This window comes from Bacillus rossius, chromosome 15 (assembly GCF_032445375.1).
Source record: "Bacillus rossius redtenbacheri isolate Brsri chromosome 15, Brsri_v3, whole genome shotgun sequence".
NCBI classification, from domain to species: Eukaryota; Metazoa; Arthropoda; class Insecta; order Phasmatodea; family Bacillidae; genus Bacillus; species Bacillus rossius.
In genome coordinates, this window is record NC_086342.1 from 12426676 (window position 1) to 12454158 (window position 27483).

Genomic DNA, 27483 nt, shown 5'->3' on the forward strand with positions numbered 1-27483 from the left:
ATTGTGCTACCCATATTTGAAAAAGTTTTAAATCCAGCATAGGTACTTGTTAGCACAGCCAAGCCAGATTAGCAATTTTGCCGGTTTATCAAACCTTAACTAGTAAACAAAAAAATTATCAAAATACAGTACAGCTGTTTTATGGATAGAAAAAAATTACAGATTAGCATTACTGTTTAAATAAATAGGTCTCTGATGTCAAGTTGTGTCCTGTATCAGATCTCTTCTTCTAAAAGTTCATTACGGAAATGTATCCTGCTAGAAAACAGGAAATATTGCATTAAAAATTATACACAAAGTATTCTTTCTTATAAGATGTATACATATTTAATAACAACCATTTATTAACTTTTTTTTTTTAGAGTTTTGTTTGGACTCTGTCTCTAAGTGGCACTTCAATTTCATTAGCTAGTAGACGGAGTGGATTTTCAACCTGGATGGTTAGTTTTTTCCTGTTCAAATCACTCAGTAAAATAAATCTTTGTGGTTTGAAGTTTCTAAATTTGTAGAATTCTGTAATAAAATTATGATACAATGGCAAATGACTCTCTCTGTGTCCCTTATGTCTTCCTGTTTGCCAACATTAAATTGAAAAGCTAGTTATAACAAACTTTTCCAGTGGTATTATGGTTTGTTTCAAGAATGCATGTTTTTCTGTCTGTTAAGGGGGATTAGGCTTTCCCTTCTCGAAATTTAAATTTTCTTGATACAGCTTGCAATAAAGCTGCTGATCTAAATTTTTTGGTTTGACATTGCGTACATTTTGAAGTCAACACTTGTGAACTGATGTGATGATCATGATAGTTGTAGCAGCCCGCGTGAAAAAATTGTTATTTCCTTGCGACATTTACATACTAGATAGAGACTGTCAGTAAATTGTGGTTGCAACAAGGTATCTTGAAGGTTGGAGATATAATTTGTTCATTGACATTTTAAAAAAAATTGGGATAAATGGTTAAAAATTATAATTATAACAAAAATATGGAAAAATCCAAGATGTTGGGGCCTAATCCCCTTTATATGTTAATCACATTAACTCACTGTGTGTATTAGCAGACACCAGTGCTTTGTGAAAGCATATAATAATTTATTAGTATATCATGCAGTTTTTTTTCTTTCTTTATTCAAAGTCTTGCTACCGAAAAATTACTAAAACAAAATTGATGTTATTTGTGGTTTTTAAACCGTCACAATTTATTCAATAAATAATTTTAAGACAAGTCGTAAGTAGTGTGGAATAATGGTCACCAAGTTACAGAACAAAAGAAAATAAAAAAGCAAACCATGAGCGCAATGGGTGCTACAAAAAAAGGTGTTTATAATGCAATTGTGCCAAACTTTTCACAGTTCTCACGCGCTAATCACTATACGCAGCTCTGTCGCAAGTCCCTGATGAATCAGCGAGTCACCTGCGAAGCACTTTGCTGGGAACACTGTCGAGTATCTTAGATTGTAAAATTAGCCTCTGTAAGTAAATATTATTAGCTACTAATCATTAATTACGGTTTTGCTTGACCATGATTCACCTCCTGCAAGTAGATTTGAATTTAGCGACACCTCTGATGTTATCGATTTTAAATTTTACCATCCCAAATAACACCTTTTTTTTATTGTGTTGGAAAATCAAAGTTGTTTGTTTATACTTACAATGACCGTCCCTAAAACTTCCGAAATTCTTCTTCCAAACATATAATTTATAAGTATATAAATAATATTCTTCTTCCTCTTATCTTCTATGCAGCGACTTTGGGGATGTACAGCCTGGACGGGACTTGAATAATCTTTGCATTCAATATGAAGCCTGGAATGCCTGAGTTAGGGGCTGACTTATTCTACGTTGCTTCACCCAATCACAGCTGCAGCTTAGAATAATCCAAAATCACTACATGTGCCTTCTGTGGCCGCGCTTTTACTCACGAGATCTCGTGGAGATCTCTTCTCATTCCTCTGCCGCTTCAGTAAACTACCTGTGTTTGCGTTGAAGGTGGCTGGAGGCTGGAAGGGAAGGGGGATGTGTGTGTGCAGGGGAGGTGTGGCTGGGGGCGGGGCAGGGCGTGGCCATGGGGCAGTCCCAGGCCGCGACGCCACAGCAGCAGCAGCAGCAGCAGCAGCAGCAACAGCAGCAGCAGCAGCCGCAGCAGCAGATGATGGGGCAGATGGCGACCAATCACGGCATGGTGCAGTACCAGCAGGCCCAGCCCGCCGTCTTCCAGACCTCCCTGGGCATGCAGCAGGTGAGGACCGCCCAGGGCTAGTACCGCTCGGGGTTACGGGGGGGGGAAGAAACCAAACAGGGCCACTGAATTGTTGCCCATTGGAAGGGCAGCCCTTCAGGATTTTTCTGACAGTGGTTAGTTTGTAAAGTGACCTAACCTAACCTAACCTAACCAAACCTTACCTAACCTAACCTAACCTAACCTAACCTAACCTAACCTAACCTAACCTAACCTAACCTAACCTAACCTAAACTAAACTAACCACATGTCAGAAAAATACTGAAGAGCTGCCCATCCAAGGGGCAACAATTCAGACAACCTTTCAAAAACACCACTGTCAAAAAAATCCAGATGGGCTGCCCATCCAAAGGGCAACAATTCAGACAACCTTTCAAAAACACTACTGTAAGAAAAATCCTGATGGGCTGCCCTTCCAAGGGGCAAGTTTTCAGGATTATATAAACGCTTAAAGAAACATGTTTTCAGAAATTGGATGGGCTGCCCTTCCAGTCGCTGTACAAACAAACCATTGCCAGAAAAATCCTGATGGGCTGCCCATCCAAGGGGCAACAATTCAGCTCCCCCAACCAAACAACCTAGTTATTTTTAGTTCTCAGTATGTTCAAATGAAGGCCAAACAACATCCCGCTTTCTGCCACTCATTATGAACCAGAAACGTTATTGACACCAAAGAACTGAAGTCCAGCAAATCTGCACATCTGACTGGGACTTCACCACAGAAATGGTATTTTCCCACAGGAGGAGGATTCTCCATAGAAGAGGTGTTCCCGTCAGGAAAGGCGTTTTTATGGTACATTCGGGAATTTGCCACAGACTAGGATTTTTTTTCTTCAAAATAATAAGTTTATTTATTTCTTTTTTTTTGCAGGTTGACTACATTTCACTACTTAGTTTCATTTCAAAAGAGTATTTAGCTGGGTATAATTTACAACTTATTCAGATAATTTAAATGATATTTCTTGATTAGTATATAAATCTTTGTTCCTGTAAATCACAAGAAACATTAATGTGCAAACTTTTATGGAATTAGACCTTTAATTGAAAAAAAAATTAAGGTATTCTATTTAAAAATACATCATTTAGAAAAACTTTTGATTTTTTTTTTTTATAAAAACCACTTGGTTTAAGCCAAGGTTTAAACTGTGGTTTAAACCATTTTGGTTTAAATCAGCCAACCGTGGTACCACTTAAGTGTAAAAAATTTAACCTTACATATTCGCTATGCTTTTAATGACAACCTTCAAACTTATTCACACTCAGGGTTCGTACGCCTCCTTAATATCCTTAAAAAATCCTTAATCTGTCGTTAATTGAATAAGAGCCCATAAATTTATCCAAAACTCCTTAATAAAGCCCTATAGCATGCAAGTTTTAAAGTTCTTTTGTTTTTGACTTGGCCGTAAACAATGCTTTGGGCATGCGTAGTATTGGTAGTTGGCATATTTTGAGCCACGTAATTAGATTTTATGTATTGTATATTTCGTACCTTACCTTTTAAAACAAGATAATTAATCAATTATTGGACAGATCATTGCTGTTAAGAGAAAAAAAAACCAAATTAATATCTAGGATTGATTAAAATATGCTTGTAAGGAACGGACACTAAATACTTTTTCAACTATTGGAAAAATACTATTTTTTTTCTGTTGAAATTACTTACTAACCTGTATAAAATGTTTGTTTTAACTAATAGTACATGATAAAGGATGACTGCAAATATTGAAAGTAGGAACCTTGATGCCAATATTTTCTAACAAATCATTCATTGCAATCTTTACTTATTTTTTAAGCAGTCACTTGCAAATTGTGCGTCTAAAATGTTTGGACAGGGGAAACTCAGGGAAGTTGTTCAGAGTAAGGGAGTGATGGGGAGTCGCACCTGTATTTTCGTACCATGTGCGTCTCTGCCCGAGGACGGGAGCAGATAGCAGTTCCCGAAACGTCGCTTGTTTCTGTTTAAGAAAACTGTTGTGTTTGTTTCGTCTTTTCGTTTTGTCGTGCTTTGTCTCGTTTTGACTGTTGTGCTGAATTTTTTTGGGTTCAATATTTTTGTGCTGTCATCATTTGTGTTTTTTTTTTTTTTTCGTTCTCTTCTGTTTTTTGGAAAACTATTGTGTTTGTTTTCGTCTTTTCGTTTAGCTGTGTTTCGGTCTCGTTTCAACTGTTGTGCTGAATTTTTTGGGTTCGGTATTTTTGTGCTGTCATCATTTGTAGGGGTTTTTTCGTTCTGTTAGTCCATTTTTCTCTGTTTTTTCTTTGTTTGTTGACCATATTCCTGTTGTGGAGTATTGTGTGGTGTTTATATTCTGACAACAGCAATTTTTTGCTTAATTTGTGTTTTTTGTCATTTGTGTTTGTTTGTAGTTTTCTTCTACAGACATACACCTGTGCTTAGCAATGGCGTATGTCCAAAAGCCTACATCAAGTCATGCACTCCCATTGCACAAACCATTCAAAGATAATGGGGTCGTGATTGTGTCTTTGATGCAGGCCGGTATGGCGATGAACTCCCTGGCGGCCATGGGGAACACCGGCATGCCGGCTGCGCTCGGCCCGACGCAGGTGGGTCGCGACTTGCTGCTCTTGTCGCACGAAGAGTTGGCGCCAGCTTTGAATATATATACTGTATAGAAGTCGCCAGCCCAGGTTAAAATTTCTAATATGGTTTTCAGGTAGTTGGTTAATTCACCGCCGCAATCGCCACCATCTCTAGGGCATCGACTTGTGGTGGTCCCTAGCGGACAAGTGCCGAACTCTTCAAACACCCCTTCCCCCTCCTGTTGAACGACCTCGAGCTGCAGTGAATGATGGATGAGGGGTGCGGGGAATGACAGCGGGCGACAGTGCTGCATTCTAACGTGTACACAACAACTAAGACGATACAGGGCGTTATGGCAGCGCACTGCAGCGGTGAAGTTCCCAAGCTGCTCATTTTACGCTCTTGAAAAACGTAGAGTAAATCCTATCCACTCGCGACTTCTATACAGTATATATATTCAAAGGTGCCGGCGTGTTTTTGCACACACAGTTGGAGAAGGCATCCTTGTCTTGAAAGAAAAAAAAAATCCTTCCATTCCTTGCTATTCTAGTGTTTTTTTTTTTTTTCAGATTTACGTACGTAATCCAACAAGTTTTAGTTTACCAACTATTCCGTGATGGCCAAAAAAAATTTTTTTCTATTGCTGATAAATAGAGACCTGCAAAATTCGTGGTTTCGATGGCCTTCAGGATAGACTGCACATACTCCTGTACACTCGGGCAAATAACGCAAGTTCATTGGCTGCAGACTTGTAAGTCGTCTCAGATGGTTTGTCTGTGATTGGATCCTTCTTTGGTTGAGGGTTTATAACTGGTTGAGATTCGTCCAGATGAACAGTAAGCCAATAGCAAAATTATCGAAGAGGTAGGTATATGTGTTTGAATTCTAGCCTATCAGCGAATGAATCCGCGAATTTTGCAGGTCTCTACTGATAAAGAGTTTAATTTATTTCATTCGTAGGTAGGAATCCCAAAACTACACATTTTCTAGTGGCAAAATAATTGGAAAAAGGCATTCCCACTCTAAACGACATTGTCATCATGAGACAATTTTACAGAAATATGGCAGTGTGTCTTCAAAAACAAATAAAATAAAAGTTGAAAGCACGACAAATTTGAAAAATTGCATCAAAGTATCCATGTTCGCCCTTAAGCAGGCTTCTACAAAATCTGTGAAAAGAGTTGCAGCCACAAACACACAAAATCTAGGATACAGTGATTAAAAAGAACCATAAAATAATTAGTTCAGGTTGCTCTGTTTGTCTAGATGTAAATACAATAGAACCCTGTTATAATTTTTTTTCCAAAGGGGTATAAGGGAAAAAAAAAAACATAAGCAGGAAAATGTTATAAAAAGGAAATAACAATTTAGCTCTTTTGTTTTCAGTGTTTGAACTTCTAACCAATGAACTTGTCAAGCTATGTAAACAAATTATGTTTAACCCACTGATGGATACTTTGATGTAATTTTTTCAAATTTGTCATGCTTTCTGATTTTATTTTATTTGTTTTTAAAGACACACTGCCACATTTCTGTAAAATTGTCTCATGATTCATGAAAATGTTGTTTAATAGAGTGGGAATGCCCTTTTCCAATAATTTTGCCACTAGAAAATGTGTAGTTTTGGGATTCCTACCTACGAATGAAATAAATTAAACTCTTTATGAGCAATAGAAAACTTTTTTTTGGCCATCACGGAATAGTTGGTAAACTAAAACTTGTTGAACTACGTACGTACATCTGAAAAAAACACTAGAATAGCAAGGAATGGAAGGATTTTTTTTTTCAAGACAAGGATGCAAACAGACATGAAACTGTGAATGTTAAGTACCTTCAATATATTGAATACACTAACATGTCGGGCTGGTGTTCTGGCACATTTACATTTTGTTTTTTATGCATACGATCCTATTTGAACTATCTACATATATGGTATAACAGTGATTATAAACAAAAACGTACCTAAAGTGTAAATTAAACCTTTTAACATTTTAAACTTAACAGATGGGATTAGTGTGTTGGAATAGTAAGGTTTTTAAAACTTTTTGTTGCATTTATTGAATTTAAAAAAAGTAAAAAAAGAATTTAAAAAAGCAGGAAATGGACTATACGTGAAATTTTAATATGCAGGAAATAAATACATTGTCCTTATGGGAAAAATGTCATGACTTAAAAAAATTTGACATTGTAAGCAGGAACATTTTAACAGGGTTCTAATGTATGCAATGTTGCCAAGCGTTTGGGGCACACGATTGCTGAATTCGTGGTAAGTCCATCATGGAGAATACTGACGACCAATACAAAGTACTTTATGTTTCTACGAGCACATGTGTGCTGCACGCCACAGATAAAATAGTGCACACTAGTTTAGATACCATCTCGGTTTCTTGGACCCAAATTTGGCTGATGTTATCAAAACCACTGTGTAGTTAGTTCTCTGTGTCTTGACAGAAGTTAGTCACCTACAAGGAAAAGTTAGGCGTAATGGTGACCTGGCTCTCGGGATTTGGAGAGCCCAGTTTGGTTGGCATGGTAACCAAAAAAAAAAATCCTGTGTTTGAATTAGTGGCTACTAAAATGGTAGGCAAGTACAGATATAAAAATAATTTTTATTAGAATATATTATAATTAGTATTCTATTCAACTTGAATTTTAATACTTGAAAATATTGAATATTTGATAGTTTACGAAGTGTGGTGAAAATTTTATGAACTATATGTCATCAGTTTGCTTTACATAACGTGTTGAGGTTAAGTCATTTGTGCGCTTTAAATACTCACTTTATATGTAGTAATGGACCACGGTATCAGATAGGCATTTTACACACGTGAATTCAAAGTTGTTTCACTAATGTCTCTCAAAACGTTAGCTGAAAACATTTTGTGGGCACGTCTACGCATCACAATTATTTAATTGGAATTTTGACAGTTGTCGGCAACTAAATAATGTCAGCGGTCAGAGAAATTTTTTTTTTTCTGAGCCTGGAAAGTTGGGGGAATTTTTCATGACAGGTTTTTCTAGCCACCTTTCATAAAGTTACACTTGATGCTGATATGTAGGTTCCTAGGCTCGTGACAATGACGCTAGGCCTGGTGTGAGAGTATTTAAGTAAAATGTCGTGCAAGGCTCCAGAAATTTTCATAATGTTATAAGTTGCATGGTTTGAACGGGATGTACACGTAATGGAAAGTCAGGGGAAATCGAAAAGTCAGGGAAATTTAACTTCGTTGAGGTAAAACACAGACTGTTTTTTAGTGATTCCTACGTTGAGGTATCAAGCCATAGATAAATTATGAGTCGTTACCACAACGCCGAAATACCAAAACGCCGAATGTCAAAATTGACCACAACGCCGACAGCTAGAAAACTGCTGTGTACCACAACGCCGAAATAACAACTGAATGAATTTGATTGTGTGTGTTTCTTAAATGTACCTTCACGCCGAAATACCACAATCGAACCTAACCTTACCTAACCTAACCTAACCTAACCTACCGTAATATAACCTAGCCTATCCTAATCTAACCTAACCTAGTCTAACCTAACCTAGTCTAACCTTACCTAGTCTAACCTAACCTAACCTTTGTGGCAGTCGTGCAATGACATTTTTTGGCGTTAGTGTATTTCGGTGGTACACAGAAGTTTTCTAGCTGTCTGCGTTGTGGTCAATTTGGCATTTCGGCGTTGTGGTGCATCCCCATAAATTATCACCAGACTTTCTTCGGCACTGCCGCAGTTGTTCGGTCGGTTGGTCACCGCTCGACGTCACCCGCAGATGTTCCAGCAGATGGGGACGGTCAGCTACCCGGCGCCGCGGGCTCTGAACCCGGCCGCCTTCGCCGCGACGGCCGTTAACGCGGCCGCCGCCCCCCCTCAGGCCGCCGCCGGCGCCTCGGCGAAGCAGCGCGTATTCACCGGCATCGTCACCAAGGTCCACGACAACTTCGGCTTCGTCGACGAGGACGTCTTCTTCCAGACAAGGTGCGTCTCTGCTGAGGGCTTTTTCGTCAACCTTGCGTGCGCTTGCGTGAACACGAGACGAGATTTTACTGTTTTATTTTCGGGCCAATTTCGTTTTCGAAACGAGATTTCTATATCATCGGTTTTTTTTTTGTTTATTAAAAAAAACATTGTATTGCTGAACAAATATGACACTTAATTGTTCCACGATACTAATTTTTTCCAAAACTGTGTCATTATGCATTTTTTTAAACATAATGATTTGTAATAAGCAAGTCGTACTTTTCGGAACAAGTAAAATGTAAATCTGGTAAGTTTCTTTTTTTTTGTGTTTGAAAAATGTACCAATGTCGTAATGTAAAAATGACAAATTAATGAGTAAGAACAGTTACAATATTAAAACAAAGTAAAAACTTTCCAATTTTTTCGCATAAAATGTGATGCAAAACTTCATGGTTAAATAAATATTTCTAATTGAATTTAATATTTAAAAGATTATGTATTTAGCATTAGAGTTAAGATTAGATTAGAACTTCGTAACGTGCTGTTCTTTTGGTGTGTCCGTCACGTCCGGCCTGGTGGTTACCTGCCTTCCCATAGAATGAAGCTGAAGATTGGCGTCCCGGTTTTGCTGATGCGTAGCCTTGGTTTACCGAGAGTGTGCAATGAATGGGGCTTTAAAATCAAAATTTCCAAATTTTCAAAACTTGAAAAACTCGGCAGTGATGTTCTTTACGTTATGATTAGAGGCCAGAAAAATTCGCGGGTTCAATGAACTTCAGGATGGACTCCAATATCCTCCACACACTCGGGAAAATGCCACCTGTACATTGGCTGCTGACTTGTGAGTCGTCTCGACTGGGTGAACTGTGATCCGGCACTTCCATGAGCGAGGGTCTCTAATTGGCCCTAAGTCCTCCAGATCAACGGTGAACCAACGGCATAAGCCGCACTAAGGTATAATTATTTGAATTTTAGCATAGCACGAGATGAACCCGCGAATTTTTTCAGGTCTCCAGTTATTATGTGTTTTAGCCCGGCGAAGTGCCGGGTCAGCTGTTTTTCCCCGTAGTCGACGATTTATTTTTTTTTTGTTTTGTGTGCGTTTCCCGCGGCAGCTGCTGTGTGAAGGGCTCGAACCCGCAAGTGGGCGACCGCGTGCTGGTGGAGGCGTCCTTCAACTCCAACATGCCGTTCAAGTGGAACGCAACCCGCATTCAGGTGCTGCCCACGTCCACCGGGGTCTCCGCCCCCGCGTCGATGCCCCGCCCGGGCCCCCACCCCCTCCAGCAGCATCAGCAGCATCACCAGCATCAGCACCAGGGGGGCATGAAAGGGTTCGGCATGCCACAGCAGGCCGCCTACAACGCCGTCCCCCCGCCGGGGGAGAACTCTGCCCCGGCGCGAAACATGCAGCGCAAGCCCCTGGGGCGCCGGGGCCGGTCCCGGGACCACGGCGGCCGGAACAACAACAACAGCAACAACAACAGCAACAACATGAACATGAACGTCAACAGCGACGAGGAGGAGGTCGAGAGGAAGAGGCGGCGTGACGAGAGGATGAAGTGAGTGTTTCACTGTTTTGATTTATTCTCCTTTTTGTCAGTGCAAGACTGCATGGGTGTTCATATGGGTGTACCAGTATAGAATGTATTTTTTTTTAATGTGAAATAAATATGAAATAGAAAATTTTAAAATATTCGCACAGTCAAATTGTTTTGGGAATATGTATTATTCTCAGCAAGGCTGTATTGCTGTAAGGCTGTATTATTTTTATAAAATACTGGCTTTGCGTAAAAATATACTTTTACATTTGTATTGCTTGAACTGATTGAGTGTCAAACCGGTTGGACCCTATATATAATACCGTTCAATAAAAATTTTAAACTAACCAATCATAATAATGAGCATATTCGTGTAGAACATATGACACAAAAAAAAAACTATTTTCATGAACGAATCTTAGGCTTCCATATTTTAAAGCTTCGCAACAAATCCCTAGCTTCACATCAACTGAAGCACGTCATATAAAACGAACAGCCAATTTCCTGGCAAAGTCAAATCGGTTATTAAAAGGAGCTTCAGTAGATTCTCTTACTTATTTGAAGCTTCACATAGGTCTAATTATTAACAATTTGAAAGAAAATTTTTTTTTTCGTCATTTACATCTGTTATTTTGTCGTCGCCTTACTGTTTCAGACATATAAATTTTTTTTTTTTTTTTTTTTTTTTTTTTTTTTTTTTTACTTTTTGAGTGGACATTTTGTATTTTACAAGAATTTGGTCACATATTGTAATGTTAATTTTTTTCCCCTCAGAGAACGAGAGGATAAAGAAAAGGACAAACCTGTCGCACAAGCTCAGAACCGCAGCAAGAGCCCGAGAGTGAGACCTGCACGACGTACCCGTGTCGCCCCTCGTTACATGGTCCAGATACCCAAGATTGCTCTCGACTTGTGAGTGCACCACGCGTGCTTGCATACACTCGATTGTTATACATTCAGTGGCACAGACACATTGAGTGCTTGTCAGAGTTGTGCGTTGATGAACCTTGGAAATATGTTTTTCAATTTTTTGTAGTTAGTGCATGTTAGTGCAAAAAAAGTATTATTATTATTAATATTATTTCTCTAGGAAGGGATAGTGTAATGAAATTAGAATACTTAGTCCTAATCTCTTAAACAAATTCTATTTCTACAATATTATATATCTGGGGTGAAAAAAAATCCTAGTTTTGAGATGGTTAGTAAGACGTTAGCCATTCTTCGGGTTAACACAGTAATAAAAATTAATTTAAATAATCTACAAGTGAACTTACAATATAAATCTTTAAATTTTTTTTGTTTTGTTTTAGTGTAGGAAAACCTGTATAAGTCCAGGGAAGTTTTACCCTGACCTCCTCGCGACATCATCTCGGCAGCAGTGTGTCTTTCGTTTCCGCCCGCAGGCCGGAGGCGGACGTGCTGGAGCTGAGGAGGCGCTACAGCAACCTGTACATCCCGTCCGACTTCTTCTCGACCAGCTTCCGCTGGGTGGACGCGTTCCCCCCGCACACCCCTTTCTCCCTGGACCGCCCGTGCAGCTTCCACGTGATGCACAAGGACGTGGACCCCGTGGTCGAGAACCCGGCCGTGCTGGAGCCGCCGGACGCGGATTACCTCTTCTCCGCCAAGGTAGCTACAGTAAAACACCGTTTTAACGAACTTCATTAGAGCGAACAATTCACTACTACGAACTATGCCTTTGGTCCCGTCGGACGTCCATATAACGTAACGTAAAAAAATTTCACTAGTACGAATTTTCTCGCTCAAATTTTTAAAATATTCTAGAAATATTCATTTGAACAAACACTTTTCTGCCCGGCACGGTAAACGACAAACGGATAAAATCGTCTCCATTCACCCACAAACTGCCATCTTATTTATGTTGATACGCGCCATAGATGACTGCAATGGACTAGTGTTGAAATTAATGCACAAAACTGGTGTAGCGACTAAAGCGCTGCATTGTGGTGTTCGCTGACATTACTCTTTGTTCTATGCTCGCACGACGTGTTTAGCCGATGCGAAGTTTTACATCATAAAGTATTGCTACTCACACATCTCTGGTCGTTTCCTTGTTTATTGTTTGAGAAACGTGGCTATACTACGAGTATAACTTATTTTTACATGTGTCGGGTCCATTTGTTTTTATAGTTTAAAAAACCGTACTACTGAACATGTCTTCTAGGAAACGAAAGGCGATTGATGTGAAACTTGAAATGTTAAAAGCATTAGATAAAGGAAATGAAAAGACTGATGTGGCTAAAAAGTTCGGTATCTCAAAATCAACATTATCCACAATTCTCACCCAGCGATCCAGTTTGGAAGACAATAAAATGTAAAAAATTTTTCCTAGCTTTTAAATTTTATATTTTTTTAATTTATTACAGCATTTTTGTAAACAGCTTGTCTTGATTCCAAAGGTAGGCTTACTGCTTTGGCAAACAACTTACCTACGTATTTCTGTATTGTACATAAACATACTAGTATGTATGTATGTAGTATCCCAAGGTATAGCTGTTAAAGTAATTGGTGCTTGTACCACTCATATTGGTATTAGATTTTCTGCTTTGTTTTTTAACAAGATCGAGTTATGTTATAAACCCCAAAACAGGCAATCATTGTGATTTCGGTATAAAGAACTTCATTATAACAAACTGCCATAATTTTGGTCCCTTCGTGTTCTTTATAATGAAGCTCTACTGTACTTCTTTTCTCTTCTCCCTTAGTTCCATTGACTCTGCTTCACATGTCGTACAGGAATTTACCCTTTTTTTTCCCCCTTCTAGTTAAAGATACAACTGAGAAGAACAACCGAGAATTATTTAAGTACTTACTGTATTCACTCGCACGTGGGTTGCACATTTCATGCCGATTTTTTGTTCAGTAACGTGTAGTGCTACCCTTATGTGAGTATCCGTGTGTTTTATGACAACTTCAATAGTTCAAAGAAAAACAAAAAAAATATATTATTTTGTTATGGATGAGCTGTGTGAAATAGGCAATACACAACCGTGCTCATGTAAAGCGTTATTCCACGTACCTTGCTATAAGTATATTATTAGTAGTACTTTCAGTAAAATGTAGTAAGCAAAAGCTCAAACACTAACGAACTCATTTGCGACAAACTCGGGGCATGTGGGGGCATTTAACTGCCCATTTACCATATCTGTTAGGGGTCATCCATTAATCATGTGATGTTTTTTTAGCAATTTTTTAACCCCCCCCTCCCCCCTAGTGATTTGTGGTGAGGTTTTAGACTACCCCCCCCCCCCCCCTTCCCAATAAATCACTTTTTTTTTGTACAAAACATTTTTAAAAATTTCAGAATATTATCATTAAATATAGGTATAATCTAATTTAATTCTGGAAAATTAAGCACAGTGATAAAAATGTCCAGACACACATTAAGGTTGCAGGTTTATTCTCGCTGGCATAAAAATAATAAAGGAAAGGCTTATAAGTAGAAATTGCGCAAAAAAAATTAATACACGTGATATCGCTCTACACCCCCCCCCCCCCCCCCCCCCTTTTTTTTGTGATATTTCGTGATTTTTCCCGGAACCCCCCCCCCCCCCCCTCCTTTTTTTCGAGGCTCACGTGATTAATGGACGATCCCTTATCACACAGTAGAGTTCTGAAGCAGTAGTTTATTTCAAAAAAGTTGGCCAATAAATTAATAACTTTGTTCTGACTCACTCCATGCTTTAAATATATATACTGTATAGAAGTCGCCAGCCCAGGTTAAAATTTCTAATACGGTTTTGAGGTAGAGTTGGTTAATTCACCGCTGCAATCGCCACCATATCTAGGGCATCGACTTGTGGTGGTCCCTAGCGGACAAGTGTCGAACTCTTCAAACACCCCTTCCCCACCCTCCCTCAAACACGCGTTGTCCTCCACCCACCCTCTACACCACCTCTCACCCCTACAGTTTTGTGACGCACAAACTCCCGTTGAACGACCTTGAGCCGCAGTGAATGTTGAATGTTGGTTGGGGGGTGCGGGGGAATGACAGCGGGCGACAGTGCTGCGCTCTAACGTGTAATAACAACCTAAGACGATACAGGGCGTTACGGCAGCGCCCCTGCAGCGGTGAAAGTTCCCAAGCTGCTCATCATGCGCTCCTTAAAAACGTAGAGTAAATCCTATCCACTCGCGACTTCTATACAGTATATATATTCAAGCTCTATGGCAGCAGTAGTAGCAGGTCCAGTGTTTGACCGTCGCGCCCGGACAGGTGATGCTGATGAGCATGCCCGCGATGGAGGAGATCTGGCGCAAGTGCTGCTCCCTGGGGGAGGACAACAAGGAGAAGGAGCGCGACCCCGAGGATGGCCGCGACTTCGTGCACCCCGCCCGGCTGGTGAACTTCCTGGTGGGCCTGCGCGGCAAGAACGAGACGATGGCCGTGGGCGGCCCGTGGAGCCCGTCGGCCGACGGGCCCGACCCCGACAGGGACCCCTCGGTGCTGATCAGGACGGCCGTGCGCACGTGCCGCGCCCTCACCGGCGTCGACCTGTCGCCGTGCACGCAGTGGTGAGGGCCTCGCTCCGGATCTCTCTCTTTCTCTCCACGTGTGCTTTTTGATTGCCTTTGATCAGGGTGTCTTACCGGTCAATATAGTACGCAGTGGTAAGGGCTCGCTCCGGATCTCTCTCTTTGTTCCACGTGTGCTTTCTGAGTGCCTTTGGTCAGGGTGTCTACCGGTCGATATGGTCACGAGTCACAGAATAAACATCAGGGGATAAACAGGGATTTTACGGTTTTGATCTAACCTTAAAAAAATAATATACAGTCAAAAAATAAACATCCTTAAATAAATAATATACAGTCACAAAATAAACATCAATATACAGTCACAAAATAAACATCAGGGGATGGATTTACGGTTGTGATCTAACCTTAAAAAAATTATATACAGTCACAATATAAACATCAGGGGATAAACATAGGTATTTTACGGTTTTGATCTAACCTTAAAAAAATTATATACAGTCACAAAATAAACATCCTTAAAAAAATTACATACAGTCACAAAATAAACATCAGGGGATAAACATAGGGATTTTACGGTTTTTATCTAACCTTAAAAAAATTATATACAGTCACAAAATAAACTTCCTTAAAAAAATAATATACAGTCACAAAATAAACATAGGGATTTTACGGTTTTGATCTAACCTTAAAAAAATATATACAGTCACAAAATAAACATCCTTAAAAAAATAATATACAGTCACAAAATAAACATCAGGGGATAAACATAGGGATTTACGGTTTTGATCTGACCTTAAAAAAAATAATATACAGTCACAAAATAAACATCCTTAAAAAAATTACATGCTGTCATAAATAAACATCAGGGGATAAACATAGGGATTTACGGTTTTGATCTAACCTTAAAAAAAATAATATGCAGTCACAAAATAAACATTTGGGGATAAACTTAGGGATTTACGGTTTTGGTCTAACCTTAAAAATAAAAATATAGTCACAAAATAAACATCAGGGAATATACATAGGGATTTACGGTTTTGATCTAACCTTAAAAAAAAATATAGTCACATAATAAACATCAGGGGATATACATAGGGATTTACGGTTTTGATCTAAAATTAAAAAAAATAATATACAGTCACAAAATAAACACCAGGGGATAAACATGGGGATTTACGGTTTTGATCTGACCTTAAAAAAAGTAGTATACAGTCACAAAATAAACACCAGGGGATAAACATGGGGATTTACGGTTTTGATCTGACCTTAAAAAAAGTAGTATACAGTCACAAAATAAACACCAGGGGATAAACATGGGGATTTGCTGTTTTGATCTGACCTTAAAAAAAATAATATACAGCCACAAAATAAACACCAGGGGATAAACATGGGGATTTACGGTTTTGATCTGACCTTAAAAAAAGTAGTATACAGTCACAAAATAAACACCAGGGGATAAACATAGGGATTTGCGGTTTTGATCTGACCTTAAAAAAAATAATATACAGTCACAAAATAAACACCAGGGGATAAATAAACATAGGGATTTACTGTTTTGATCTAACCTTAAAAAAATTATATACAGTAACAAAATAAACATCAGGGGATAAACATAGGGATTTACGGTTTCGATCTAACCTTAAAAAATTAATATACAGTCACAAAATAAACATTAGGGGATAAACATAGGGATTTACTGTTTTGATCTAACCTTAAAAAAATAATATACAGTCACAAAATAAACATCAGGGGATAAACATAGGGATTTGCGGTTTTGATCTAACCTTAAAAAAATAATATACAGTGTTATGCGAGTTGCGTAAATATTGTCAGCTTACCAGGCGGAAAGTACGCAACTGTGGCTAGAATCAAATGATGTAAATCTATTTTACATCCAAATTATTGACGATTCTTATGACGTACCATTCTAATTATGATACGATTCATTATGTGATACTATTCCTCCTTACAGTTTGAGAATTGATGGGTCCTATTCCGGTATAGTTTGGGAATCGGCTCAACACTAGTCATTAAGTATCTCAGAGTCATCACCATGTAAACATTAATCGTTATAAATAGTCTACCTTTGCTGCACCAAGAGGTACACCCCTTAGCTTAGGGAATTTTTTTTGCATGAGTCGCGAGAGATTTAGCTTTACAAAAGTAAGCATGTGGATACTGTTATCCTATGTAAGGGGGACATATTTTTAAACTAAAACATAACAGCAACATAGGTATTACCTTTTCTTGTTTGAAATGTGTTCTGTAAATGATGATCTCTTAAAACTTTTAAATGTTAAGGTGTTAAATTATTTAAAGATTTGTAAAAAATTAATAAACATGTGATTTGCATGCTTTCCAATAGTTCTTTTTTTTAGTGGTGCACCGATGCGGATACCGATGAATCGTAATCGGCGATTATGAGTACTTTCCGATTAATCGTAATCGGCGATTATCTTAACGATTACTTTGCCGATTATCAACGTCCCGGCGTAATTAAGTAGGTTTTTACCGTGTAATATTTTGTTACACATTTTAGGACGAAATACGGTAATATTTGTATATTTTACAAAATTCATCTAACTCCGTCATATGATGATTACAGATATTTCGTTAAATTTAATAAATCTCATTGCCTCGAACAATAAAAAATACGTTTTCCCTACACGTTTATTTACTATTTGTCTTTTGTTCTGTCTTTTGTTTAGTGGCCTTGTACATCACCTATAGCCAGAGACGTAAAATAGATGGCACGCAATCAAAATACCACAAGCAGTTACAGTGGATTCTATGACAATCGATCTTTTCGAGTCGTAGTAGCGGTTCAAAATCGTGGTCCCGATACCTTCTAGAGTTTATCACTGGGTTTTACAAACTCGTTATGGGTATCTTTGGTAACATTATCCGTTGTGTTATTTGTATGTGACGTGAAAAGTGTAAAAGTATTTATAATTTTATATATTCAGTCAACAGAAATAAAATCACATGTGCCAGAATTGGTTTTGAGTCATTTATATATAATTATAGTGAGATGGCGAGTAGGGAGAAAAAAAAGTGAACTGTGGAAACATTTTTCTATAAACTCAAGTGAACAAAATAAAGCAACATGTTTACATTGCTAAACGGTAATTTCTCGATGCAACTTTATGTGATAGTCGATAATAATGCTAGTTTTCCGCAACAAAAACTTACCCATTGTAAATTACAATTATTAGACTGTAGTTCAAGTTGTTTACAATAACAAATATAAATAGAAGTTAATTTAATTTACACTTTGCAATGACTTAATAGTGTATTTTATATATTTTTATACTGTTATTATAACTGTATTCTCAATTTTACCTAATCTTGTTATTAAATTCACATGGGAATAAAAAATTTTGTGTGCATTATTACACTTAAAAAAATTTGTTCATTATAATCGGTAACTGAATCGGTATCTGCCGATTATTGCTCTCATTATCGGTAATCGAATCGGTAATCGGTAGTCTTATCGGTGCACCACTACTTTTTTTATTTAGCTATGCACTGAAAGATCATGTTCAATTTTTAGTCTGTAATTTATGTCACATGTGTGTGAAGTAATGATAACATCCAAGGACTTCTGCAGGTAATGAGAAAGGTGCCACTAATGATTACTGTACAGACTGTTATAAAATTACAATAATAGAGCATTTTATAGGGCTTCAAACGTAAGACAGTCTTGAATGTGAGACAACCGTGACTATAAGTCTGTATAAATTATAAGACTTCAAATATAAGAAACCAAAATGTTAAAAGTTATAGTAAACATAAGACTTACTGATAGCTAAAAATAAATTGCATTATGAAATACAATGTATTTTCTACAAGTGTTTTACCAGTTCACCAAGAAGGCCCAGCGAATATTTTGTATTCAAATCAAATGACATTGGCCCAATACAGTATTTTTATTGTTTTGTATCCGGTAAGAAAATGGGACATTTTACAGTTATAAAAACAATTGTCATTTGGAGGTGAACCTTAACAAATAATTTTGGTATTGGTTTCGTTTCCAAGTAAGTTTTCTAGCTATCATTTTATTTTTGTTTCGTTAAAGAAAAGCAGTATTCTCACAAAACTAACCAGCTTCATATAAAGTAATGCAGTACACCTATCCCTTACTTAGCACGACTAATTGGTTCCGAAAAATGCTCGTGTTATTCGAAATCGCCTATTCTGAAGCCTTAGTTTCCATAAATAGCAAGGCTAATTTATTTAATGTGTTCCAAAATTGTGCAAGATTATACTTTACGTACCGTATTGGTCCGAAAATAGGCCGACCCCTTCTACAGCACACTCAAAATCAGGGAAAAATAAATTTTAACTAACTAAACTGATTATCAGCAGCATATTACCACAGTAACACTTCAACTAAGTTAGTATTTATTGAACTGACAAAATGTGTTATTCTTGTGTTACTGTTTATCTTCACATTCTTTTGTAGTAGTGCCAATATTTTATACGGCAATGGCTACATTTTCTAAGTTCATAGAAATTGTGACGTAAAAACATTTACCAGTACGTTTTTAACCCAAAATGGTTTCATGTAAAACGTGTATGAATCAACCATAAAACAGCCCATATTGCAAATAGGTTTTATTGTTCTTGTTACTGTTGGTATGTACCGGTATTTGCTTATTCGTGTTGCAACTACAAGTTGCCCACACTGGTGCCATTTACCAATTTTGATTTTCCTGTGGTAGAAGAGTAAATAAACCATACTACGGTAAATAACCTTACGGCAAAATTGCTGTTTTTACTAATTGTTTACTGTAAATACCACATTTTACAAGCAAATAAAATTACTGCAGCCTGTTAAATACAGTTCAAAAATAACCAGACCGAGCTTTTAAAAGCTATGTGCTACAAGTGACCTTATTTGGGTACTTAACTTAAAATATGATACGTTATTGGGGTTAAGTGTGTTTACTTAATTTCTAAGTTGGAAAAATTACCAATTCCACGTAAATACGGCGTCATTTTAGGTCAATGAATTGTACGTATATCTGATAACATTTTTATGCCATAACCATAAGTGATTCTCCTTGAAATGTGTGTTTAATTATACAGTAGAACCCTGTTATAATGTTTTTCAAGGGAGCACAAGAAAAAAAATTATAAGCAGGAAAACGTTATAAGCAGGAAATCTCAATTTAGCACTTAACAATGTTCAAGCTTTGTACCAATGGACTCACCAAACTATGTAAACAACTTTTATGTTAATACCAAAGATATTATACTTGATACATGAATTTTCTGAAACAAGCCAACAATTTTTCAACTTCTTCTTGTTCCCTGGTTAAATTGCAATAGAAAACACTTTTAGTTATGCCCTCGCTCAATGGTTGGCAACTTAAATATCGTAGGACTATGTACGTGCATCTGAATACCCACTGGAATGGCAAGGAAGAGAAGAGTTGACTAAGGGTGCCAACTGACACGTAACTATGATCATTGTGTACCTTCAGTATATTGCATAAAATTGTATTTTAACAAACTTCGTGTATTGTATGGCAGTGATTGTAAACATAAACATACATAAAGGAAACTTTTTATCGTAAATGTTGGAATAATTTGGTTTTAAAACATTTTTTCCCCATTTACGGAATGTTAGAAAGCAAACATTATAAGCAGGAAATTACACTATTTATGAACGTTATATGCAGGAAATAAATACATTGTCCTTATGGGGGAAATAATGGGACTTTAAAAATATGACATTATAAGCAGGAAAACATTATATGCAGGAACATTATAACAGGGTTCTACTGTACTATTTTGGCTAGTGCCACATTATAGTCCGACTCTAGATTTCAAGGTTGACAAAACTGGCAAAAAAGGTCTGCCTATTTTCGGAACAATTCGGTAATATTAATGTGTTGAATAACACTCAACTATAACTACAGTACGCATGTCACACCATTTATCTTTATATGCCTCCCACCGCACTTTGTATGACAGATACGACACCGCGTAACGGGAGATACGTGGTTATGTACTTTATCGTCAGTCGGCTGGCTGACTTGCCCGTCTAGGCGTGACCTTCAGCTCAACGTCGCGTACCTTTCCAAACCATCCTTTACTGACAGTGAAACCGATATTACTGTCCGGATAATTACATTTTAATTTTTCCAAAATTAAAGTGCTTATTCGCGTATCACCACCTGGTTCACATCAATCCTGCCAGGCCAATAATTTTTTTTTTTAATTGCAACATTCATTTAGCAATATTTTCAACGTGAATCATCTTTTCATTTCTGTTCCGGTATCTGATGTCAAAAATATTGCCGCTAGTACAACCAACAGCACCAGACTTATGTATATAAACATTTGGTAAGAGTCGTTATTTCGTACGATTGTGCGCACAGTTGACTTGCTTAAAACTAAAGTGCGACCAACATAAGCGTGGCCTTCATGACAATCTGCATGCCGTAATACTTCTAGTTTTGTCTCAAATACTTGAACACGATGCATTATCAGGGCTAGATTTTAAGGAATATTTTAACCTGCCCAACGGACAGGTGTAATCGAAAATTTGCCTGTCCGCCATCCAATTTGCCTGTCCGCTGTTTTACCCAAATAAAAAAAATTTCAAAGTCGCTAAAAAAGTGAGAAAAAAGGATTTTTGGTATATTTTGCACCTATTTTTATCACACACTTAACATCCTTATTTAATCATCATTTTCAGACGAGTCACTGTCTGAGACACTGCATGAATTACGTGGCTGATTCTGTCTTGAACATCTTCGATAAGGAGGCTGAAAGGGTCGACATTTCTCTGAACATTATGATACCACAGATTTATTGCTGGTGCTGGATCAAACTCACTTTCAGCCATTATTGTTTATTTATAGATATTGTCAAAGACGTTTTATTTGCGGTCACGGTCGCATAAATGTTATTAATCACCTCTGCTGCATTAGTGTGTGCGAATAACCTCGGCGTCACAAGTTGCACCTGTCCACCGGACAGTTGCCTTTTTTATTTTGCCTGCCCGGACGAGATTTTGCCTGTCCCGGGCAGGCGGACAGGTGCTAAAATCGAGCCCTGATTATGATTGATAAAGCACGTACAGTTACCGGCAGCTGAATGGACAGATGTTGCTTTGTTTGAGTGAATTCCCTGCCACTGGCTAGACTAAGTTCCGGTCCGATTTGTGGCCAGGCGATAACGGTATGGCACTTCTGCATACGTGCGGATGTAAAAAAAATTTGGTCCTTTACACTCCATAGCCACAATTTAACTTGCCATAGCTGATGTTTGTACAACAGCACAACAGCCGATAGCGTAGTCAGACCTGCGCGCGCATCTCTTCCCCCCTTGTTTGGCTAACTATATCCCATGGCCCATCTGTTGTTTACAGAAGTTGAAACAGACTTTGTGGCGTCGTGCTCGATTTTTTTTTTTTTTTGCCTGCCGAGATTTCTTGCTAACCGAAGTTTACAGACGTGCTATTCAAGACTAGGGCTAGTAAAATTCACATCGTGCTAAATGAATCCGCGCAATCTGAAGATGTGCTAAGTGAGGGATAGGTATACTGTTATCCTGTGTGGTGGGGAATGAACTAAGAATTATTAGATTATGTACCTGTGTAAAGATAATGGATTGATGTTTGCAATGTTTTTTTTTTTTTTACATAAAAATTAATAACGAAACAATTAACCTAGGTAGTAGGTTCAGCTGAAAGGGTCAGCAAAATTTGATCTCATGATAAGGGAGGGGATCTTTCTTTACTAGGGGAGGATAAATCTATTAAGTTGAACTTTGTGATTTTTAAGGTACAAGGGTAAATGCTGCTTGCATTATTTGTAACATGAGAAATAGAGGTTAGGAACCAATGCAATGGAAAAGTATGGATGTGTAGGACCTCAAGACTAAGCTGTACTGTAATAAAGTCAATTCTTAAGAGGACAAATTTGAAGACAAAACATAATATTGTATAGAAAACCATTTGGGTAATGCTTTATGCTCATAAAGGTTGGTCATCCAGATGGAAGAGTAACCAACTAGCAATCACTTAGTATTTAGCTACTTCATGTTTTAAATTTGCGAATTTTGTTTCATTTCTTTGGTGTGAAGGATTTTGACATGAATATTTCGAGATGTTATATAGGTCTATGTTTTTATTTTTGAGAAGATTAAGGTAAGTGGTAGGTATTTTATCTCAAAAACGATTGAGTAAGATCTTGGCGAGAAAATCTTTACAGCAGTGGTTCATGACAAGTGACTCTACAATGTATTGATTTGAGTTTTTATATATACGTATATATTGTGCTCCGTAATCGAGTACAAATTTGTAATTGTCTTACATTTTCCCGACATTTACCTATCTTTTGCGATTAATCTAATGGTCATTAAGTAGATAGTCGCAGAGTGGAAATGTTTCTGTGCACTTGGTTGTGTGAAGAGTATGTGTGTGCGGTATAGTAGTTGGCACTGGTATTCTTTTTCTCGGACCAGCAGTTTCAGGTAAGTATGTTGTACAAGTCTTTTGCGAAGGCTCCAAGCACATATTTTTGGTAAGTATGTTTAAAGTTGCTTTTCATTTCTCTCTCTGTGATAATTTTTTTTTTACTCACCCAAAAATATTTGTCACTCCGACAAGCGACTGCACGGGTGAATCCACTCAGCGTTGTGGTGATTACTCAGCGTGCATCTGCAAAATTTTGAGCCTTCAGGTGAATTGTGGTAGTTTTTTTTAGATTTTTATTCTTCCTGGCTGAGGTGATCACTTTGGAAAGTTGACTTTGACTTGGCGTTGTTGTCTGATACTTAACTCTGTAACAAATGTAAGCTGAACTGAATGTTCCTGTGACTAATTTCGTTAATTAGGAATTTAAAATAAAATTTATATATATTTTTTATTTTTATTTTCTTGCAATAAAAATGTTATTTATTTAGATTACAAATTTTTACTTTTAAATTGGTTTTCATGAGTGATATTTAAACATTATCATCACAGGTTTGCTAGTGTGTTTTAAGAATTCAAGTGTGACTCTTTCCAGTGTGTTCGCTTCGCCAGTCGAGGGTTCTTTGCTTAGTTGTAGCTTTGAATATATATACTGTATAGAAGTCAGTGGATAGGATTTACTCTACGTTTTTCAGAAGCGTATGATGAACAGCTTGGGAACTTCACCGCTGCAGTGCGCTGCCGTAACGCCCTGTATCGTCTTAGTTGTTATTTACACGTTAGAATGCAGCACTGTCGCCCGCTGTCATTCCCCGCACCCCCCATCCATCATTCACTGCAGCTCAAGGTCGTTCAACGGGAGGGGGAAGGGGTGTTTGAAGAGTTCGACACTTGTCCGCTAGGGACCACCACGAGTCGATGCCCTGGAGATGGTGGCGATTGCGGCGGTGAATTAACCAACTACCTCAAAACCGTATTAGAAATTTTAACCTGGGCTGGCGACTTCTATACAGTATATATATATATTCAAAGGTTGTGGTGTGTGTGTGTGCCGTGTGCACGTGGGGCGGTCGAAGGTAACCAGGGCTGTCCTGTTTCCACCCCGGCAGGTACCGGTTCCTGGAGATATACTACCGGCGCGGGGAGACGACGCACAAGGGGCGCGCGGTGCCGGCGCGGGTTGAAACGGTCGTGCTATTTCTCCCAGATGTTTGGAGTTGTGTGCCGACGCGGCTGGAGTGGGACGGACTGCAGCTCAACTGCACCAAGCAGCTGGAGCGGAAGCTGCGGGCGGAGCAAGACGAGGCGGCCGGGATCAAGTCGGAGGAAAAGGCACACACGACGCTCTCCCTTAGCTCCTAAGCTCTTCTTCTGTCGAGTCTCTCCCGGGGGATGACGACGACAGGGCGTCCTTCGTTCAAAGCCCCGGGGGGGGGGGGCGTGCTGTTTTCGTCCGCCAGGACCAGACCGTTAAAAACTCCTTCCCTCCCCATCTCCTCCCTCGACCGCAAAAGCGGCCTGAAGGTAGCGGCGCCAGTCTCAAGCCGAGAGCGTAGCGGGGAAGTTTTTTTTTTTTTTTTTTTTGTGTTTCAGCCTTGGAACAAAAGTGAAGCTTGCCGCTCGATGTAATGTGTCACTGGCACAAATCAAGGAAATTGTAGCAAAGTATTTTTTACAGGTTAGATAGGGGATTATCTGTGTAAACCGTTCAGTCGTTGATTTTTGTCAGCGGGGTGAGTATGAATAATTTTTTTTCATGTTGTCCTTGAGGTGGAAACTGGTTGTTAATTGAATCAGGGTTAGCTTTGACTTTTGTTTCATGTTATAAACGTATGTCTAATATCTTCAGTAGATTTAAACTTTTAATTTGGAAAGGAGACAGGGAGTAAAAAAGCCAGTGGAAATTATGTTGTTTATAAAATACTAGATTTTTATTATTTTCCTTTTCTGGATATGATATAAAAACCAATAATGTTGATTTCTTGGTAAGTCTTCTTAACCACATCTGCAATAACTTTTGTAAAATATTTTTATCGCAGACTTTTGTAGTTTTACATTCTAGAATGTAATGGTAGATAATTTTTTTTATATTCTATAAATTATTAAAACATTTATCTATAATGTAATTGAACCCCTACCAACAGTGTAAAATAAATTTTCAATACCAATTCATTTTAAAGCACCAGTACTAAATTATAATTGATGTCATTCACTATCTTGCGCCTATTTAGTATTTTGGATAGTACATGTGAAAAGCATTATGTTGTTATACACTTGTCCACTAATTTAGGAACTAATTAGCCACGTGCTTCCAGTAAGGTGGGGAAGCTATGTGGAAGTTGTTCTTTCAAGTTTTTGAAATTCAGTATTTACTTGCATTTTATCTGGAAGTAATAAAGTTTTAAACTTACTTAATTACATATCCTTTGAAAAGAGATGATGTTTTTACATGAATTTTACAATTGCTTCGCTTTATTTTGATTTTTTTTCTTTACCAAGGGCTAAAGTTTATTTTGAAGCTACACTAGGGTAATAAGGGTGGGATCATTTTTGGCAGCGTATTTATATTTGCTGTGTAAGCTTGACTCTGGCAAAGCTACGTTCTTGGGACAGACAACGTCGAAATGAAAGTTCCGTTTCTGTCTCTTGAGGGAGGGAGTTGTCTGTGTACCTGCAGCAAGAGAAACACGATTTCGGACCTTGTGGCTCACTCAGTTAGTGGCATCTGGAGGTGCTCAGTGATGCTGACGGACCACGTAAGATTGTGTGTGAATGTGTGTGTGTTTTCATGTGTTCGTGCGAGACTGCATTATTCCACTCTTTTTCCCTTCGCTCTGACACACAAATTTTACTATACTTTAGTTGTAATTGTGCTAGGAGTAATCTGTGAGTAGCTCTCTGGTTAAGACTTGTCTTAAGAGTGTATGATACACAAGTAAATTTTTTCTTAATCTGTTTCTTGCGTTGGTAATTTAAATTACATGTATGAAAACTTATTGCAATCTTGAAAATTAATTTTAATAATCATATAATTTGATTGGAAATTGTTAATTATATTGCACCATTTCAGCACAATTACTTTTTTTGTAATATTATAATTGCAGATTTTTGCTGCAGTGAAAGAAAGTGTTCTAAAGCAACATATCTGTGCAAAGAATATCTGCTCTGTGCAACCTCTGAAAAGGGTTTGTGAATAAGGACTAGATTAGCATTTCTTGGTAGGTCCTGTTTTTTTTTTTTTTTTTCATTGAAAATAAATGAATTTTTTTTTAGAATGCTTATAATAAACCAATTTAAAAAAAAAAAAATTGTTGGACTGTACTCATTCACCTAAGTAAAAATCATGTATGACACAAAGTTCTTCATTAGTCACACTAGCAAAGGGAACTTAACTTGAAATTTTTTATTTGCAGCCAATATTAGATATAAATATTTTATGACTTGTAGATGTTAAATTTTTTCTGAAGAAAATATATTCTATAATTTAATTAAAAATAAAATTTTGGGCAGATTGCAATAAAAGTATCTAAACATGAAGACTATATATATATATATATATATATATATATATATATATATATATATATATATATATATATATATATATAGTCTTAAAAGAGGATGGAATTTAAATGTTAATCTTAGTAATAATTAAAACTGATAAGTTTCAATAAGTAGGCAAATGGGGGTTGTCAACTGATTATAGAACATTAGTGGTTTTTCATACACTCTTAAGGCAAATACTAAGTATTTTATTGGTTTCCAAGTAGCTAAGCCTTTATGTACTTAATATGACCTTTTTAACCCAATGCAGACAAAGGCATGCAATATCTCCTTTCTCCTTGCATCCTGTGTGAAAGAAGACTACTTTGCAAGTCGCCAGCTGTGTGCTGTACCTTTCCTTGCCAGTCAATTTGTGCAAATATATGTTGTTTTTTTTTCCCCTCAACCCTAACCTCATATTTGTTTAATTTTTGTCTCTGTGTGCCTTTTTTTGTATATATAGTCTCTCATGCTTTTGCTCTGATTTATAGGATGGTGATGAAAATGCTGAGAAGAAAGACCCAACACATTTTTCGCTGTTGGATCCAAAAACAATGAAGGTATGCGAGATTTCATGAAAAACTGTATACTGTGGTGGTTTTATGGGAGGGATAATGGGGGTGATTTCCCCTCATCCCCCACCCTTTTTTAAACACTGCTCCTTCCCTCAAACATAAAAACTCCTAGAACTAAAAAAAAAAATTGTAGATATAACTAAAGGTGATGTACTCC

General features: G+C 37.7%; 1 protein-coding gene across 4 annotated transcripts in view; it reads left to right on the forward strand.

Annotated features, from left to right (window-relative positions):
- The window catches only part of LOC134539478 (cell division cycle and apoptosis regulator protein 1-like), a 61571-nt gene that overhangs the window by 5711 nt on the left and 28377 nt on the right, over positions 1–27483 (forward strand). For 2 of the 4 annotated variants that reach the window (XM_063381545.1, XM_063381548.1), the window contains exons 3-11: positions 2026–2234; positions 4728–4799; positions 8552–8757; positions 9855–10301; positions 11055–11192; positions 11684–11909; positions 14518–14816; positions 24318–24540; positions 27243–27311. In XM_063381545.1, coding sequence (XP_063237615.1) covers positions 2026–2234; positions 4728–4799; positions 8552–8757; positions 9855–10301; positions 11055–11192; positions 11684–11909; positions 14518–14816; positions 24318–24540; positions 27243–27311 — 1889 coding nt within the window. The remainder of the gene's footprint in view (positions 1–2025; positions 2235–4727; positions 4800–8551; positions 8758–9854; positions 10302–11054; positions 11193–11683; positions 11910–14517; positions 14817–24317; positions 24541–27242; positions 27312–27483) is intronic. The other 2 variants (XM_063381546.1, XM_063381547.1) reach the window with 2 other exon arrangements.